Source organism: Nestor notabilis, unplaced genomic scaffold (genome assembly GCF_000696875.1).
Source record: "Nestor notabilis isolate BGI_N333 unplaced genomic scaffold, ASM69687v1 scaffold12572, whole genome shotgun sequence".
In the NCBI taxonomy this organism is placed as follows: domain Eukaryota; kingdom Metazoa; phylum Chordata; class Aves; order Psittaciformes; family Psittacidae; genus Nestor; species Nestor notabilis.
Window position 1 is genome coordinate 1 of NW_009917022.1, and position 17,060 is coordinate 17,060.

Sequence of the window (17,060 nt, forward strand, 5' to 3'; positions counted from 1 at the left end):
CACGGGAGACTCTGCAGGGGCTGAGGGACATCTAGAAGGAGTTCTGGTGTCTCCCCGGTGCCTGTGCTCACTTTGTGTGTCCTGCTCAGATGTCATGCCCAGATGAACTGGCTCTCCTGGCAGATGATGACCTGCTTGACTTCCTCCTGAAGGAAGGTTGTTTTATGCCTGAAATCCCCGTGGGGGACAATGATCTGCTGGAAGACTGGGGGCTGCCGGAGCCTGAGGTGAGTTGCTTGGGAGGAGTTGCTGCTGGGTTGCAATTAAGGAGGTTTGGCTCTCTGCTGAGTAAAAGCTTTTTCTCCACAGCCTCTGGACAAGGATATGGATGATTTCATCACGTCCATGCTGAATCCCTTTCAAGATAGGGCAGGCATGCTGCAGGATTATCTACTGGCCGATAGTAACAACGCCGTTCCTGAGGATCAACTTCAGTTGCAGAGTTTTGGCAGCGACTTTCCTGGCAGCGACTTTACCAGTGACGCCCAGAGCTCAGAAGTCGTGCAGTCTGATCACAACTATTCCCTCCACTGGGATTGGTCTGTGCTGCAAAGCATAGCATCTGACCTGGCAGGGATAGACATGGCAGAGGAGGATATATCCATTGATGTTGGTGAGTGATGCCCACGGGCTCTTTCTGTCCTGGCTGCAGGCACAAAAGCAGTCCCACACTGGGGGTTTTTGGGTGGGTGCCAGGAAGTGATGGAGAGCACCATGTGTAGTAGCTTTCGGCTGCCGTAACATTGCAGTTCGATGCTACTCGGAGCTACCTGGTTGGGTGCAGCCCCACTGAGGCCCAGTGTTGTACTGTCCTTTCCTTCCCCAGACACCTGGGAGGGAGTCGAAGGCACAAGCGAGGCCCTGCTACAGACCTTTGGTTTCCCCATTCCAGCTCCTGTGGATGCCATAGCCCAGGTTGAGCCTGCTGCCACTATGCAGGTATGGATTGCCATGGGTGTGAGCCCCAGCCTTTGCTTCTACTCACATCTCTTCTCTCCTGGCTTGCTTTCTGGGATATCTCTGAGGAAAGCATGATGCCCCTTTGGTAGAGCTGATCCTGTTCCTGCGTGCTTTCTGCATGTCTTCTCTGCCCTGGGGTAGACTCCTCTTACTTTGTATTCTCAGCATGCATATTCTTACCATTTTCTAGGCAAACTTCCCAGAGCTGGTCCTGACCGAGGAGCAGAAGCAGCACCTGATGAACGAAGGTTTTTCTTATCTGCCACTGGCCCAAGTGAGTCCTTGCTGTGGTCTGTCTCTCCCGAACATACTTGGACCACTCGAGTGCTTCAGCCAGAGCAGGGGTTTGAAAACGCAGGATGGTGTTTTCGTGAAAGCCCAGGTGCTGTGTTGAGGCAGCGTGGGGTAGGCTTTGGTGTTCTATTCCACCCTTCAAGGCCTTGGGCATGTTCACATGTACAGCAGGCTCAGCTTTGCTAATCAGGTAGATACAAAGAGCAACGAGACCTGGCTGCTTCAGTCTCCCCACTCACAACTGCTTGCAGGAGGCAGTTATACCACAAGTGCCTCCAACCTATTATTTTACCCGCTTGCCTAGTGGCTTGTGAGCTGTATGCTTTTCATCTCCCTTAGGTATGCCTCGCTTTTGCTACTCTGGAGAAGCTGCTGTCCACATCAGCAGCCTGTGCTTTGCTGAGGCGGAGCGGGGGGGGCAGACAGAAGGCAAAAACATGAGGGCTGAGCTTTGAGGTGTATGCAGGGTTTATGATGGCTGTATTGACAACGGTTGCTCCTAAGGAGAAATCACCCTTGCAGGCTAAAGACCAGCTTCTGACGAAGGTACGTCGGAAGGTCCGGAACAGGCAGTCAACCCAGAATATTTATCGCAGGAAGAAGAGCAACATGGATCGCCTGGAAAACAAGTAGGGGCACACAGCAGTGTCACCCAACACTGGGGGGACAGACAGGTTCTTTTACGGGTACTTGGCAGAGTGATGACGGCGCTAAACTGTAGTTTCATAGAATCCTGTGTTTGTGTTGTAAGAGACCTTAAAGCTCATCCATTTCCAACTCCCTACTATGGGCACAGACGCCTTCCACTAGACCAGGTTGCTCCAAGCCCCTGTGTCCAACCTGGCCTTGAACACTGCCAGGGATGGAGCAGCCACAGCTTCTCTGGGCACCCTGTATCAGTGTCTCAACACCCTCACAGTGAAGAATTTCCTCTTTATATCTGTTCTAAATCTCCCATTTTACAGTTCAAAGCCATCCTCCCTTTCCTATCCCTACCTGTCCTTGTAAAACTTCCCTCTCCATCTTTCCTGTAGACTTAGTTTTTAAGTACTGCAAGCTGCTTTAAGGTCTCCCCAGAGCTTTTTCTTCTTCAGGCTTAAATAAAATTTCAATTAAAACTTTGTTTTCTTAACGTATTATGATTAGTATAGCACAGAATTTATTACTAGAGTGGCATGGGACTTCTGCAAGCAGAATGAATGTAGTACAACCTATAACCAGTGTAATACAGAATTTATAATACAGCTTATAATTTCTAGTCACCTAGATCTTAATACGACTTGACTTAGGATTTTTCATCACATGGACCCACTACAGATGGGGTCAGATCTTAACACTCAGTTTGCTATATCAGTATAGCAATCACAATCTAGACTCAAAACTTACATAAAGGAATATGAGTCTCTCCCTCAATCATGAGGGGAGGCATATGGTGATGGAGGTATTCCTGACCAAAGGTGTCCTCGGTCTTAGTGCTCAGCACCAGCTTCAGGTTCCCTCTTAAGATCTATAAGTGCTTCATATTAAGGACAGTACTTTCTGTGCTGTTACGCTTCCCTGCTCTGTGACAGGGTCATCAACACACTGGGGATGGCAAGGTGCCAGGGACCATCAAGGCCGGCAAGAAAGGGGAATAAGCGGCCTTTCACCCAGAATGCTTGTGGTGGGGAGAGAAGGGAATGAGAAATCGGGGGGTTTTGTCTAGTTGGTGCACGGGACCTTTGGGGCCTGATAATGAGGGGAAGGGAAGGAATACACAACCCACTGGGTCACAGGGAATGGCTGCTCCCCCACTAGTACAGAACAGTATTAGTTGTGCTGACTACATGGCTGGGGATTGGGAGCAGGGGAACAGGGCACAAGCAGCCATGTTGTGCTGCTGCTGGGGTCTTGCCACCCTACACACAAAGAGAGGCAGACCCTCTGGGTGCTCAGAAGCTCAGGGCATCCCTGCTTTCTTCCCCTTGGAGATGGCACAGACCTTGCTCTGTTCAAGCCTGGTGCTGGCCTGTCATCGTGGATGTGCAGGGCTGGTGTGCCACTAGGACCGAGCATCCTTAGGGATTCATGTGGTGCTTCTCAGCAGGACTGGGCAGGGCTTACCCCTCCCCAAAGCTGAGTGAAGTGTCTTTAACTAACAAAGCCTCTCTGTTTTCCCTCTGTGCTGTTCATCCCTCCTGCAAAGGGTGGCAGCCTGCATGGCTCAGAACCAGAGGCTGGAGAAGAAGGTGCGGGTGCTGCAGAAGCAGAACAGGTAAGTACTTCCTGTTGGACCTGGCAGATGTGATGGGAAGGGCTGTTCCTCTTCTTCGGGACCGTGGCCTGCAAAGTGGGAGGAGTAGGGGAGCGTGCAGCCCTTGGTTTAGCTGCTGTGTTAACCTGTGTTGCCTGCTGTCGTGCAGGTCACTGTTCAAGCAGTTTCGGAAGCTGCAGACCTTTGTGAACCAGTCCTCTGCCAGGACTGCCATGGTACAAACCTACATGACGGTGAGTGGCTTCAGCCCCCATGTCTATGAAGGGGTCTCTGCTTTCCTTACAAGCGTGGGAGAGACGTGTTTGTTGCAGGCAGTGACACCTATCCGTGCCCTTTACTGAGGTCTGTGCTCATCTGTTTCCAGGTGATTCTGTCCTTCAGTGTCTTTTTCTCGCCCAACGCCTGCTTGGTTGAATTCATCAAGTCGGAGCTGGATCTTGAAGGTGAGTGCCTGGGGGCTGAAACACGGCTCCAGGCAAAGTGCTGCTCTCCTTTCCCATAGACAGCCTCAACCCTGGGGCACCTCCAGCCCAGCACCATCTTGCTGGGGTGACCACTAGGTTTGCCTCAGCTCTGGACTCTTCCTTAGCCCTGTTGCAGAGGCCTGCCTTGGGATACGAGAGGAGGTACAAGAACTAGAGGGATCCAGTCCCTCTTGTAGCACAAGCCGTGCTTCAAGCACAGCATCTTCTTCCCTGCTTCCCCTGGGAGGAGGCAGCCCTAGTTCCCCTCTTGTGGGCTCTACGGTGGCCCATGCTCAAGGCAGGATGGTGGGAGGCTGGGGATGACAGGCCCAGAGCCTGAGGACCCCTCACTTGGGTTTGATAGCCTCAGTCAATGATGGGAAGAGGGCTATGGTATACACAACCCCAATCCCAAATCTTCTTTCAACAGCAATTCATCATCTGATGCTTCGGCAGCAGCTGGCTTCGAGCTGGTTGCCTTTGAACCTCAGGAACAGCACTCCCAGGGCAGCCCTTTGCAGGCAGGGGTCCTTGTGTTGTGGAAGGGCAAGAGGCAGGAGCGGACCGATCATGCTGCCCCAGAGTGGTCATCCAGCAGCACCATGCAGATGTGACTTCTGCCGCTACCTCCTGCGTCTTGGGGTGACCCTGGGCATCCTGCCCGGAAGGGGTGAGCAGAGCTGCCTTAGTTCCATCGAAGCCTTAGGAGATAATCCATCAAAGTAGATTCGTCTGAATACTCCCCCAATAGCTGGCAGCTCAGGGGGTTTACTGGGGAGGTATTCCTCCTCTGACGCTTTGCTCTGTGTTTCTATAGCAGAACTCCACCTGAGATAGAATAGAAAACTTTGCCAATTTTGCTATAGCTGCTGACATGGCTTGCAGCTCAGAATGCATCCTTGTGGCTCGCAGAGATGGGCTGTGGCATGAAGGGTGAGGGTGGTCAGGCCTGAGGTTGGTGTTAGTCTGCACTAGGTGGATGGAGTCTATTGTCCTGCTGCTTCTTTGCCCAGGTGGAGGTGAACAAGTTAGGTCCTGCATTTCTTACTGTGTCTGGTGGCCACAAACATCTGTCCCTTGTTCCTTTCCCTTAATCCTGCAGTGTTGACTGATTTCTAGGTGTGAGATAGGGAGCTGCCCTTCAGTGCTCCCACAATGAATGATCCTGCCATTGCGACAGGCCCTGCTTGTCGCCTGTTCCTGCTACCTTTTGAGCCATGGGTACAGCTCCTGGCTTGGCTAGAGAAGGTAATGTGAAGTCCTTCCCAAGCCACGCATGCTGTTGCCTTCTGTAGGGGCTGAGCCTTTCCATCTGCCACAGCCCACTGTTTACTCTGGACCTCAGGGAAAGGCACATCTCGAACCTTCATGCAGATAGGGATGAAGCACTGCGCAGCAGAGCTGCTTGCTCCTCTGGAGGCTTTCATGGCCACATGATGTTCTCAAAGCTGTGTCCTTGTGTGCCCAAGCTTTGCTGCACTGGCTGAGGATGTAGTCATCTGTTTCTGGTTGCTCCACAGGGCTAAGCAGAAACACTTCTGACATGGCAAGCAGTGTCTTTCTTGAAGTGCAGCTTAGTAGTGAACAGTAAAAAACCCAGGTGTTTGTTATAAATGACTTACTACTGCTGAAACAGCTCTACTGGGCACTTTCTGCATACTTTAAAACTATCATTTAACAGTTAATCATCTCTCCTTTCCTACTGTAGGACATTTCATAGAAGCATATAGAATAGTCTACATTTAAGGCACCTTTAAAAATCATTTAGTCCAATTCCCCTGCCATAAGCTGGGACACCTTCCACCAGGTCTCCATAGTAGATAATACTTTCCTTATTAATAGCAAGTAAATAAATAGTAATGAAGCATGACCATGTCTCCTGTGGTGGTTTTCGTGCGGGGTACCCAGCACAGCACCCACATGCGAGCTGTGCCGGTGCCGCGGAAGCGAACAGCTTCCCTGGTCGGAAGCATGAGGAACTGGTGTCTGCCCCACTGCTGCTGTCGTAACAGAGCTGCACAATGGGAGGAAGTAGAGCAGAGCCAGCGTGGTGCAACAGTCCCATCCCTTTGGCTGGGGGGCTGTGGAGAGGGCCCTGCTGTGGTGTGGATCATAAATCAGGGCTGGGCACTCAGGTTGGTTGGGATAAATGGGTCCCTGGGAGGCAGGAGTGGACCATGAGCTCAGGCTGTGGAGCCCAGTGAGGGGCTGGGGTGATAGGTGCAGGCAACACCGTGCTTGCAGCCAACCCCAGAAGCAAAGGGTGAGTGTGGATGAATGAGATCTAAAATTGAAAGTGTGGTCTCTGTCTGTGGAGGAGAGATAGACAAGGGGTGTCTGTCCCCAGAAGGACAGGTAGCAGCACACTTGTATCAGGACCAGGTCTCATCTCTGCCCTGGCTGGGGCAGGCAGACTGTGAGCATCCTCAGGGAACTACTGGACCTCTTTTCCCAGGTGCCATGCATGGTGGCAGGAAGGTGCTGTTCCTCACTTTCACTTTGCAGTTCAAGGCCAGGGTGTGCGATGCCACTGATGTTGCTTGGAGTCCTCGACCCGGCACTAATCGATATTACTCATCCAAAGTAAAACACAGTGGTGCTGCCAGCAAAGCAGGGATTGGCACTGCAGCCTGTGGTTGGCCAGGGCGATGGGTCAGCACTGTGCTCTGCAGCGATCTGGCTTGCTTGGCCAGGTACCAGGATGTGAGAGGGCACTGGGAGAGCAGGCAAGGAGCCAGGCAAGCACAGAGGGCTCCCCATAAAACACAGCTCAGCACATGCTCCTGCCGCCAGGCACTGCCTGCACCAGCCCTTCCACATCACAGAGCCCAGTGCTGCACTGGGGAGTCTGCAATGAGAGTTTTGGGGATGGTTGCTCCATCCATGCTATTTTACACTGCTGTCTGTGTTCTCATGCTGGTCCCTCAATAAGCAGCTCTGAGCCAGTGAGAGGAAGGAAGCTGAGCCCAGGCCTCGCGCCTTGGGTTAAAGGGCAGCGATGACAAAAATGCCCGGAATGAGTTCTTCGGCCGAGGAGGCTCGCACCTTGTTTCCATCAAGCAGAGGAGCAGGAGGCTCCGTGTGTTTCTGCCACCCTCCTCCTCGCTGCACATCCTCCATGACAGCTTTTTCCCTTGTGTGCTGCAGGGGTCAGAGCACATCCTGTGTGCACACTGGTGCTGCTTGCACACACACACGCAGCCCGGTGTTGCCCTGGTGTTATGGTCCCTGCTTGCTCTCCCTGTCATGTTTCCCCTTCTATTCCCAACGCCGACCTGTATCCCATGCACATCCCAGAAGGTGCCTGCATCAGCACTGAGGGAGCACACTGACAGACCAGAAACATGAGGAAAATACTCTGCTCAGCTCCTGGCAAGTCCCCATGGATGCTGGTGAATGGAAACACTCTCTTTTATACTTGCTGACCCCCTGAGCATCAGTAGTGCTTGAAAGCATGAAAGCATTACATTAGCTTTGCCTCCTGTTGCTGAGGAGGCTTTGGGCTGTGTGGCTGATGCAAAACACCTCCTGATTGCAGCTTTAAAGGAATCAGATTTTCCTCCTGGTTTTTTTTTTTTTTTTTTTTTTTTAAAGAATCAGGGTTTCTCAGGTAGAGAGAGAGGTAGAAATTTCAGCCAGTAGAAAACATACTCTCCTTTTGAAGGGAAACCTTAAACCCAGCATCCACCCCGTTTCTAACCTCCAGCACCAACCGCTGGATATCAGTGGAAACAAAAACTAGCAGAAAACTGATAGCCCGATTAAAAGAGCAGCTGGAAATAGAGCGACGGAGCTGCTGCGTGCGTTGCTCAGGGACACGGCCTCGCTCTGAGGTCTCCCTGGGGGCTGGCTGCTTGGATGTCTCCCCATCTGCCGGCGCTGGGAACAGAAGCCTGCCGGCCCTGCAAAAGCCATTTGCAGCCTCCCCGTGCATTCAGGCACCCGAGGAACTTCCTCTGCTCTGCCTGGACCCTGCCCTGCAGCATCCCACTGCGTTTACCCTGATCCCGCTGCCTGCTCACAGCCCAGCTTGTCCTGCACCCCCGGGGGCATTTGGGAGAGACCCCGAGGGACAAGTTATCCACAGCACAGCACCACTTTTGCGGGCACAGCAAGACCACACAAGTGCCAGGGAGGGGACACGGGATAGCCCTTATCCCCAGGAGCACGGCTGCATGCAGCTGCCACTTCACATTGGTGACAGAGTAAGACAAACCCTGTAGGTTAAAGAACAGGCAGAAATCAAAGCCAAGCCCTGTTGTCCCCACAGAAACCCTTTATTGTGTGTACCTGCTGCCCAGCCTCCACGCTGGGCTGAACTTGCCTGGGAAAGCAGGAACATGTGGGCTGAGAGCTGCTGAAATACAGCAGCACAGCGCAAGCAGAGCCTGGCTGGGGGAAGAGCCGTGTCCCTGGAGTTCGGGGCCTCCTGTGCTTGCTTGCTGTTGCTTCTCTGCTTGCTGTTACTTTATTCGGGTGAAAACGCTGGTGCCAATCCTGCAGGAACCCCAAATCACTGTGGTTGACCCAAATGGGGTTACCTATGCTGTGGCAGAGAGTACAGAGGGGGAAACAAAAGGGGGGGTACTGTGTTCCCTGCTGGGTGCTGAGTGAGATGCCCTGGGCTCCAACACCCTTTAGCAGAGGCTGCTGTGGGTGCTGGCATTTTGCCCTGCTCTCTCCCTGCTGGGCAGAGTGGTAGGAGAAGCTTGGGAGGGTCTGGCTGAGGCCAGAATCCATCCTGCAGTCTCCCACCCTGGGCCACACTGGGATGCAGGGGCTGGCCAGGTTACAGTGATGATCCCTCATCCCTGGTGACAAATCCATTTCGCCCTCCTGGCCCTGCCATGCTTATCCCATGGGATTTTTCCCTTCTCCAGCCCAGGGTGCAGGAAAGCATGTCACAGTGGTGTCCATGGGACCCTGTGCTCACCGTGTGGCTTTCCAGTCCTCTGTGGGGCTGTCGGATGCCTCTCGCAGGAGCCATAGGGCATGCAAGGTCTCCTCCCCGTTGGTGCCCACATAGCACTGGCCCAGGAAGACACTCATCTGGGTTGTGTCCGAGTCTGGAAGGGTCCAAGGAGGTGTGATTTGGGGTGGTGAGGCATGAAGCCACCTCCAAATGTGCCACTGCTGCAGGGTGAATGGCCCTCTCCTGCCCTACCTCGATGCTGCCAGTGCACGGTGAAGGAGAAGATGGGCTGCAGGACCAGCCCCACGTCCTGTTGGGACCCCTTCAGAGGCGAGGAGAGGATTTGGGAGTTGTCAACAGCAGCCCCCGGCAGGTAGGAACCAGAGAAGCTTCCATCCTTGCCAACAGTGAACACGACCATCCTGCAGCCCGTGTCACTGCGCCACGATCCGGAGAGGAGGCACTGCAAGGCCAGCCAGGGAGGATGGGGCAGCCTGCTGCTGCCTCACCATCCTGATTCTGCCTGGGGATGCTCCATGGACCCTCTGTGGAGCTGGTGGCACTGGCATTGCCACCTCGGCTCGAGCATTCCACCTGTGGCACTGATTGCCTCCAGTACAACTGTCAACCTGGGCCCTTTGCTGCTGCTACCCAAGGGTGAGCAGGTCCTCCCCATGCTAAAGCAGAGGGTTTGCTGCTTTCCCAGTGTATTTGGTGGGTAAAGAGGGTTTCTCTGGGATATGTTCCTGTTTGCCTGTCTCTGGATGGATTCCCACAGCAAAGAGCATCCTTGCAGGAGCAGTCCCTCCCTCCCAGCCTTTCCACAGCTTCCCTCAGTGCCCCACAGCACTGCTCCCACCAGCTTGGGCAGCCCTGCCACTGCTCCCTGCTGAGCACCGCAGCCCCAGCAGCAGACTTTGGGGTCTAACAGTGTCACATCCCCATCACCACCCATCCCCATACCTTCCTCTCCGCAGGGGTGACAAACATCACCAGGCCCAGGGTGAGGACCAGGGTAAAGGCACCGCTCCCCATGGCTGCAGGGCTGGGAAGCGCAGCTCCCTCCCGGCCCTTTATAGGGCTGTAACCAGAGCCCGTGAGCTGGCGGTGGCAGAATGCCGGAGGCAGGCTAGATGAGGTGAGGAGGTCTCTGTGACCTGGGCAATGCTGGAGGAACACGGGGCTGCGCACAGCTGTGCGGGAAGCGGGGGAATAGGCTTTTTTTTTAAAGGCACTTACAGCAGCCTGAAAAACATCAATCACCAATTCCCAGTGTATGCACACTGGAATGATTGCCTATTTAAACATTTAACTGTTGCCTGCTCTGCTGGTACCGCTGCCTGACTGTGGTATCACCCACCCTGGTGCCAGGCATCCCTGGCAGAGGCAAGCTGCACAGGAGGGAAGGCTTACCCTGCCTTTGTAACATTCAGCAGTCATAACATTTCCCCAGCATCTTCTGAGCATCAGATGTTAATTTAACTGGCTTGGCTTTTACAAGTGTTAGAGGAAGGAGTAACCACAAAGGCACACTGGGGTCCAAGTGAGTGTGTTTGCTAAACACACCCAGCATGCAAAACAGCACCTCTTCCTTATATCTGCTGCTCTTAGGGGCTTTGCATGTACAAAACACAGCATGCGCTGACCCTGCGTTCATGAGCTGCTTCTCTGCTTGCTGCAGTGCTTGGAGCAGGCATGGTGCTGCGGGCAACTGAAAATTAATGTGGGTTTCAGCTGCATAAACACATGTTCCTTCCTGGACAGGTGTGTCTGGGGCACTGGACAGCAGCAGGGCTGTGGTGTGTGGACTGGGGATGGGGAAGTTCTACTCTGGGGCATGAGCCCAAACACAACCCTAGACCGTGCTGCTGCTGCTCAGTGCCTCTCCCTCTGGTCCAGATGGTCCCAGAGGCTGGGATGAGGAGAAACCACCCCTCTCCTAACACATCCCTTCTCCCTGTCACCTTTTACAGACCCACACTCACAGCTTATCACAGGGGCTCGAGAAATCCTCCCTGCCCTGGGGGGACCTGTTGCTCTTGGCCTGGATGCCATGCTCCATCCTTTCAGCCTGACACCAGCCCCTGCCTTTCCAGGCTCTTTGGCAGGGGCAAGCCGCCCTGTTTGAGGTGCCAGAGAGGGTGACAGCCACCACTCCATGTCACAACAGCGTGCTGGGGCTGGGCCAGGCTCAGTGGGCTGTGCAGCGAGTGTGCTGGCATCACTGGGGCTGGGCTATATTTGTAACACTTCTGTAGGAGGCTTCATCTTCACCCATGGACCTGCCAAAAAACACTGGATGGAAAGAGCTGACTAAGCTTGGCAGCTGTCCACAGGGGCAGATAGAGTGGCACTGCCAAAGTACAGCAGCAGAGAAAGGTAAAATCTTTGGTTATAGCCCAGGGGAATGGGATGGAATGAGATATGTGGGATACGATGGGATGCAATACAATGGGATGGGATGGGATGGATGCGATGCGATGCGATGCAGTGGGATGGGGTGGGATGCGATGCAATGCAACGCAACGCAATGGGATGGGATGCGATGCAATGCAATGGAATATGATGGGATGATGGGATGGGGGCTTTAACTGTGCACATTTTATTTCAGGTGCTGTGCAGCATGAAGGAAACACTTTACTGACATCTCATATCTACTGATACCATGACCTCCACCACCTAACCCTACAGTGTTGGCACTGGAAAGGTGTCTGGTGGGGATGGATATGAAGGCACTTCAAGGAAGCTGTCTGGACTCAGGATGATGATGCCACCTCTGCCATCAGCAGGCAGGCAGGGAGGCATGGTGCAGGGTGGAAGTCTGGGTTAGGATAAAGTGGGAAATGAGCCCAGGGAGCTGGATGGGGGGATCAGGGAGGGATCCAGATATTGTTGAGGTAGGGCCGTGGTGCCATGGGGGCAGAAGCTGCCTCAGAGGGGGAGTGAGGGCAGTCTTTAGAAACAGACAACCACAACTGACATGATTTTAGAGTTTATTTAGATGTGAGAGGCTGGTTTTGCTTGCCCTAGGGGGGCTGCAGCCAGAGCATTGTCAAGGGATGGTCGAAGACTTGTCCTCACAGGATGGGAACAAGCTTGGCAGATTCTTTCCTTTCGGGGTGTGTTTGCGTGTGAAGACATTTCTGCCCACCCTGTGGGAAGTAGAGACCACTGATAACCCCTTCAGAGCTGCCAGTGCCAGTGGGTGACAGAGGTGTCCCTGTAGGGGTGCTCCTGGCCTGGGCAAGCTCCTTGCCAGGAGGTATTGACATCCGCACTGCAAACCTACACTGGGGCATGCCCAGGGGTGATGCTCCCCTTACCCAGGTGATGCTTCTCATCAGGAGTACTGGGAGGGCCCCTCTGTCCCCAACATCCCCCCATTACCTGGTGGCTTTCCAGTCCTCCTTGAGGGACTCGACGGCTTCACGCAGCAGCCACATGGTGGTCAGTGCCTCCTTTCCACCCGAGTCCACAAAGCACTGTCCCACAAAGGCAGTGCTGGCATCTGGGGGAAGCTTGGTGTGGTCAGTGGGGATGTCACCCATGCCTGCTGGCTGCATCCCCCTTCTTGTCTTCTGATGGTCATGCACCCAACCACACTGAGAGGACCTGCCCTTCCCCAGCAGCTCCCTTGGATAAGGCAGGCTCTGCAGCACTGCATCCCCTGTGCCCTAATGGGGTTTGGGATGCAGTGTGAGGGGGGGCTGCTGCTGCCTCCCTCTGCTTATCTGCACCGAAGCATCACCCAGCAGAGGCAAAACCCTGCTGGCTGCCTGCATGGCTCCTGATACCCCCATAGTGCCATCCCCAGGTACCCCAGCACTTACTGGAGAACTTGTCCCAGCGCACGGTGAAGGCAAAGGTGGGCCATCCCCCTTCGCCAGGCTGCTGCTGGGCACCCTTCAACGGGGAGGCGCGGGCGCAGCCACCAGTGAGTGTGACCCGTGTGAGGTATTTCCCCTGGAAGTCCCCGTTGTCCATCAACGCTGAAATCTCCATCAGCGAGTCCTGCTCGTTCCTCCACAGCCCGCTGAGCTGGCACTGAAGGGACACAGCCATAGGCCCTCTGCGTACGGTGCAGAGGGGTTCCCATCCCTCCCACCGCCACATGGATGGAGCTGCAAGCCCTGCTGCAAGTGGGGCACGGCTCTACCTGTCCCCGGTTTGGGGATATGCTTCCTTAGCTGGCTGCTAAGTAGATGGTGCAGTAAGGCCAGCATGTCTTAGTCCATTACCATGCACGGTATGCCCACATATGGACTCTATAGGAGAGGATGGTCTGTGCATTGCACCCCTGGGTACAGACCATGTAGGAAGTAATGCCCCATGCATGGTGCCCTGGACACAATTCCCACAGCAGGAGATGCCCCATGCATGGAGCTTCTGAGCATAGACCCCATGGGAGGGAATGCCCTGTGCAAGATGCCCTCGTGGGACCAAAGCTTAGTGGAGGTGGTATCAAGTTTCTGGGGGTAACCCAGAGATATCCTGCCCATTGCCGGGACTGGGTGCTTGAAAAGCTCTTTTGCTTGTCCCAGCCTAAAATGGCATTTAAGAGAGTACCCCTGGCTGCCCACGATGCATCCCAGTGCCACATCCCCATCATCACCCATCCCCATACCTTTCTCTCCGCATGGGTGATGCATGGCACCAGGGCCAGGGCGAGGACCAGGGTGAAAGCGCTGCTCCCCATGGATGCAGGGCTGCGAAGTGCCCAACACGGCTCAGTCCCAGCCCTGTGCCCTGGTCCCTTTATAGGGCTGTAACCAGAGCCCCCGGGCACCGGCCCAGCAGCCATGGACAGTAGCCTGGTGTCAGGGTGCCCAGGACAGGCGAGATGAGGAGGTCTGTGTGACCTAGGCAGTGCTGGAGGAACACAGGGATGAGATGGGTTTGCAGAGAGGTGGGGGCACAGGAATAGTTTGCACATCCACTGTCCAAGAGGCTTTGCCAGCCCGTTCCTTGCTCTGTGATGGAGTCCTCAGGGTGGGCGCAGCCTGGCACTCTCCCACTGCCACCATCCTGGTCATGCTGCCATTCAAACACAGCAAAGCAGCAAGCACAGCCTGACCAGCTTTTCTGTGCTGCTCTGAAGGGTGGTGTGTGTGCCTGCAGAGTTCGTCCTCATGCCGTCCCCTCCTGCTCTGCAAGTTTATGTTGCTGTTCCTAAGCTGTTTTTCTGCTGCTGTTTCTAAGCTCCAGCAGAGCTGGGGTGCAGGCAGGGCACAAGGAGAGGGCTCCCTGGGAGCTGTGGAGGGAAAGCTGGGACCTGTCCGAGGAGCTGCTCCATCCTCCCAGGATGATGGTCTGTGCTAGGCAAGGAGAGAGAGAGGAGCAAAGCAGGGTGTGTGTCCTGACCAGGGGGCTGGCAGGAGTGATGACCATGCAGAGGGGGCAGGAACTATAGGACCGCAAGCTTGCTACCCTGGAATTCAGGAGAGGAGACTTTGGCCTCTTCAGTGACCAGCTTGGTAGAGTACCAGGGGGTAGAGCCCTGCAGGGAAGAGGGGCCCAGGAAACCTGGTTAGTATTCAGGGATTACTACTCCGAGCTCAGGAGCGATTGTCCCAACGAAAGGGAAGTCAGGCAAGAACACCAGGAGGCCTGTGTGGGTGAACAAGGAGCTCCTGGGCAAACTCCAACACCAAAAGGAAGCCTGCAGGAGCTGGTGGGTGAAGTGGCCAAGCTGCTCTCCATCATATCTGAGAAGTTATGGCAGCCCAGTGAGGTTTCACTGACTGGAAAAACCCCATTTGTAAAAAGGGACACAAGGAAGACCTGGGGAACTACAGGTCAGTCCATCTCCTCAGAGCCCAGTGATGGCATGGAGCAGATCCTCCTGGAATGTGTGCAAAGGCACACGGAAAAGGAGGAAGTGGTTGGTGACAGCCAACATGGCTTCACAAAGGGCAAATCATGCCTGACAAGTTTGGTGGTCTCTACATCGGGGTTACAGCATTTATGGGTAAGGGAAGAGCAGTTGACATCATCTACCTGGACTTGTGCAAGGCATTTGATAATGTCCCACACAACATCCTTGTCTCTAAACTGGAGAGGCATGGGTTTGATGAATGGGACACTTGGACAAGGAATTATTTGATGATCGCACTCAAAGTGTTAATGTCAATGTCTTGATGTCCAAGTGGAAACCAGTGATGAGTGGCTTTCCTCAGGGGTCAGTGCTGGGACCAGAGCTGTTTAACATCTTTGGCAGTGACATGGACAAAACACAGTGTGTGTTTGCAGCAAAACTTTATTGTGAGATGCAGATGGGGGACCGGGGAGGGGGACACATGTTGCTGGCAGCTCAGGATACCTCATGCTGCCTCCCTCACTCTTCCTTTGAGAGCAGACGGGTGAAGTTGTTAAAGCCAACCCTGTGGTACACAGAGGGAGAAGACGTAAGAGTGAGAACTGCAGCTTTGCACAGGACAAGTTGACCCATCCCCATCTCCCCCAGCAGCAGTTGCACCATGCGGGGATCCCCGGGCAGGCCACGGCCAAGCACCATCCTGGGTCACCACCAGCAGCTCTGGGGGCACTGAGCACCAGAGGGTGGCAGAGCCCTGGCCCCACTGGGGACGCACAGGGGACCTGTGCAGGGCATGGGCTCACCTGGTGGCTTTCCAGTCATCCTTGATGCTGTCCACATGCAACCGCTGGAGCCATGTGGTCTTCAAGATCTCCTTTCCTTCCTCATCCACAAAGCACTGGCCCGTGAACACACTGACAGAGTCTGCAGGGATGGGGCAGGACGTGAAGGGGAGCATGGACAGGGTGGCAGGTCAGTGCCCTGCACCCTGTCCCAGCACAGGGGACAGTAGACACTGCCCTCTTTGGACAGTGGTAATGGGGAAAGCAGGGAGGAGGGGTCTCGGGTAGAGATGGGCACACAGCAGCAGGCCTCAGCCCCACAGAGCATCCTCTGCACCCTGGGACTGGGAGGTGACACCAGCCAAAGAGGTCCAGAGTCAAGGATGGGGGAGCATCAGGGGCAGCGCAGGGGATGTGAGAGCAGTGGGGACACAGCAGGGGAAGGCAGGGGATTGTTAGGGACACTGCTGTGAGGGCAGAAGAGCATCAAGGACATCACGGGGAGGGCAGGAGATCTTTGGGGGTATCACAAGAAGGGCAGCAGGATGTGGAGACATCACAGTGGAAGGTTGGTGAGCTCTGGCAACACAACAGGGAAGATGGGAAGGAGAAGTACCTGCAAAGTCCCAGTTGACGGTGAAGCCAAATACAGGCCAGGGCTGGTTTGTGCAGTTCTGGGACCCCACCAGCGGTGACTCTGTGATCTTGTTGCTGGTGTCTGACACAGACGTGTTGTAGGAGCCATCGAAGTTACATTTGCTGCTCATGGGGTTGATGGTCATGTTGGAACCCAGGTCATTGGTCCACTTCCCAGCCAGCACACACTGGGTTGGAGAGGCAGACAGATGAGTGGACATTCGCCTTAAACATTTCTTGGTGCATAAGATGCGAGCTTCACTGCACATGTTGCAGGCTTTGAAAGGGACTCGAGCACGGTAGGTGTTATAACCACAAGCAAGAGCACACCACCAGTTCCAAGAGTTAAATGCGCATGTGTAGGGTGCTAGATCATCGACCCTGGGGGTTCTCATCAGATGCAATGCCTGAGATAGTCCCCCTGCAACCACCGCTCACACTAGAGCTTGCACAGAGACCACTGCCACCACTGCATCATACAGAAATGAAGAGGCATCCTCTCAAGAGCATAAAACCCTTAATCAATGAAGGCTTAGGTGGGCCCCACTTCACCAAGACACCCACAGTGAAGAGGTCCAACGGAATGCCACTGGATCCATGGTGGTGATATCTCTTCTCTTTTATGTCCTTCTCTCTCTCTTCCTCTCCTTCTTTTTATTGAACAGTGTCCAGATCTAAGCAAAAGCTCGTGGCATGGGACTTTCCTATCCAGTTAATCATGACTGAGTTGTCGTATCTAACCACGTGCCTTGTACTTTGCATTAATAAATCATAAAATGGTTGGTGTCGTTTCACCTTAATTCAGTCCAAGGGTATGATGAACGTGGTCGTTGGTCCCAAGGGGAAGGAGGTCATCCTAAATGACTCTTTTTGGGTTGCAACAGGAACTCATCACCGGTGCTGCAGCGCAGCCCCTGCCCCCCCTGCCCCGCCCATCCCCGCT

General features: G+C 54.3%; 4 protein-coding genes across 4 annotated transcripts in view; 1 reads left to right on the forward strand and 3 right to left on the reverse strand.

The window, feature by feature from the left end:
* Window positions 1–89: 89 nt before the first annotated feature.
* On the forward strand, window positions 90–4,586 carry LOC104413796 (cyclic AMP-responsive element-binding protein 3-like protein 4). The gene is given in 10 exon segments (XM_010024890.1): window positions 90–227; window positions 310–613; window positions 827–939; window positions 1,151–1,234; window positions 1,777–1,883; window positions 3,440–3,508; window positions 3,657–3,741; window positions 3,873–3,951; window positions 4,098–4,134; window positions 4,271–4,586. Coding segments are annotated over 10 exon segments (1,332 nt in total).
* A 3,849-nt stretch (window positions 4,587–8,435) lies between these two features.
* On the reverse strand, window positions 8,436–9,919 carry LOC104413795 (avidin-like). Its single transcript, XM_010024889.1, has 4 exons — window positions 9,848–9,919; window positions 9,137–9,347; window positions 8,906–9,038; window positions 8,436–8,469 (listed from the first exon to the last, which is right to left on the reverse strand). The coding sequence occupies exons 1-4, from the start codon at window positions 9,917–9,919 to the stop codon at window positions 8,436–8,438; spliced, it is 450 nt and encodes a 149-aa protein (XP_010023191.1).
* Window positions 9,920–11,936: 2,017 nt separating this feature from the next.
* On the reverse strand, window positions 11,937–13,580 carry LOC104413797 (avidin-like). Its single transcript, XM_010024891.1, has 4 exons — window positions 13,509–13,580; window positions 12,715–12,928; window positions 12,272–12,392; window positions 11,937–12,036 (listed from the first exon to the last, which is right to left on the reverse strand). The coding sequence occupies exons 1-4, from the start codon at window positions 13,578–13,580 to the stop codon at window positions 11,937–11,939; spliced, it is 507 nt and encodes a 168-aa protein (XP_010023193.1).
* A 1,638-nt stretch (window positions 13,581–15,218) lies between these two features.
* LOC104413798 (avidin-like) overlaps window positions 15,219–17,060 on the reverse strand; it is a 3,174-nt gene continuing 1,332 nt past the window's right edge. Inside the window, exons 2-4 of the mRNA XM_010024893.1 lie at window positions 16,098–16,305; window positions 15,503–15,623; window positions 15,219–15,264 (exon numbers count right to left, since the gene is read on the reverse strand). Of these exons, the coding sequence (XP_010023195.1) occupies window positions 15,219–15,264; window positions 15,503–15,623; window positions 16,098–16,305 (375 nt within the window). The remainder of the gene's footprint in view (window positions 15,265–15,502; window positions 15,624–16,097; window positions 16,306–17,060) is intronic.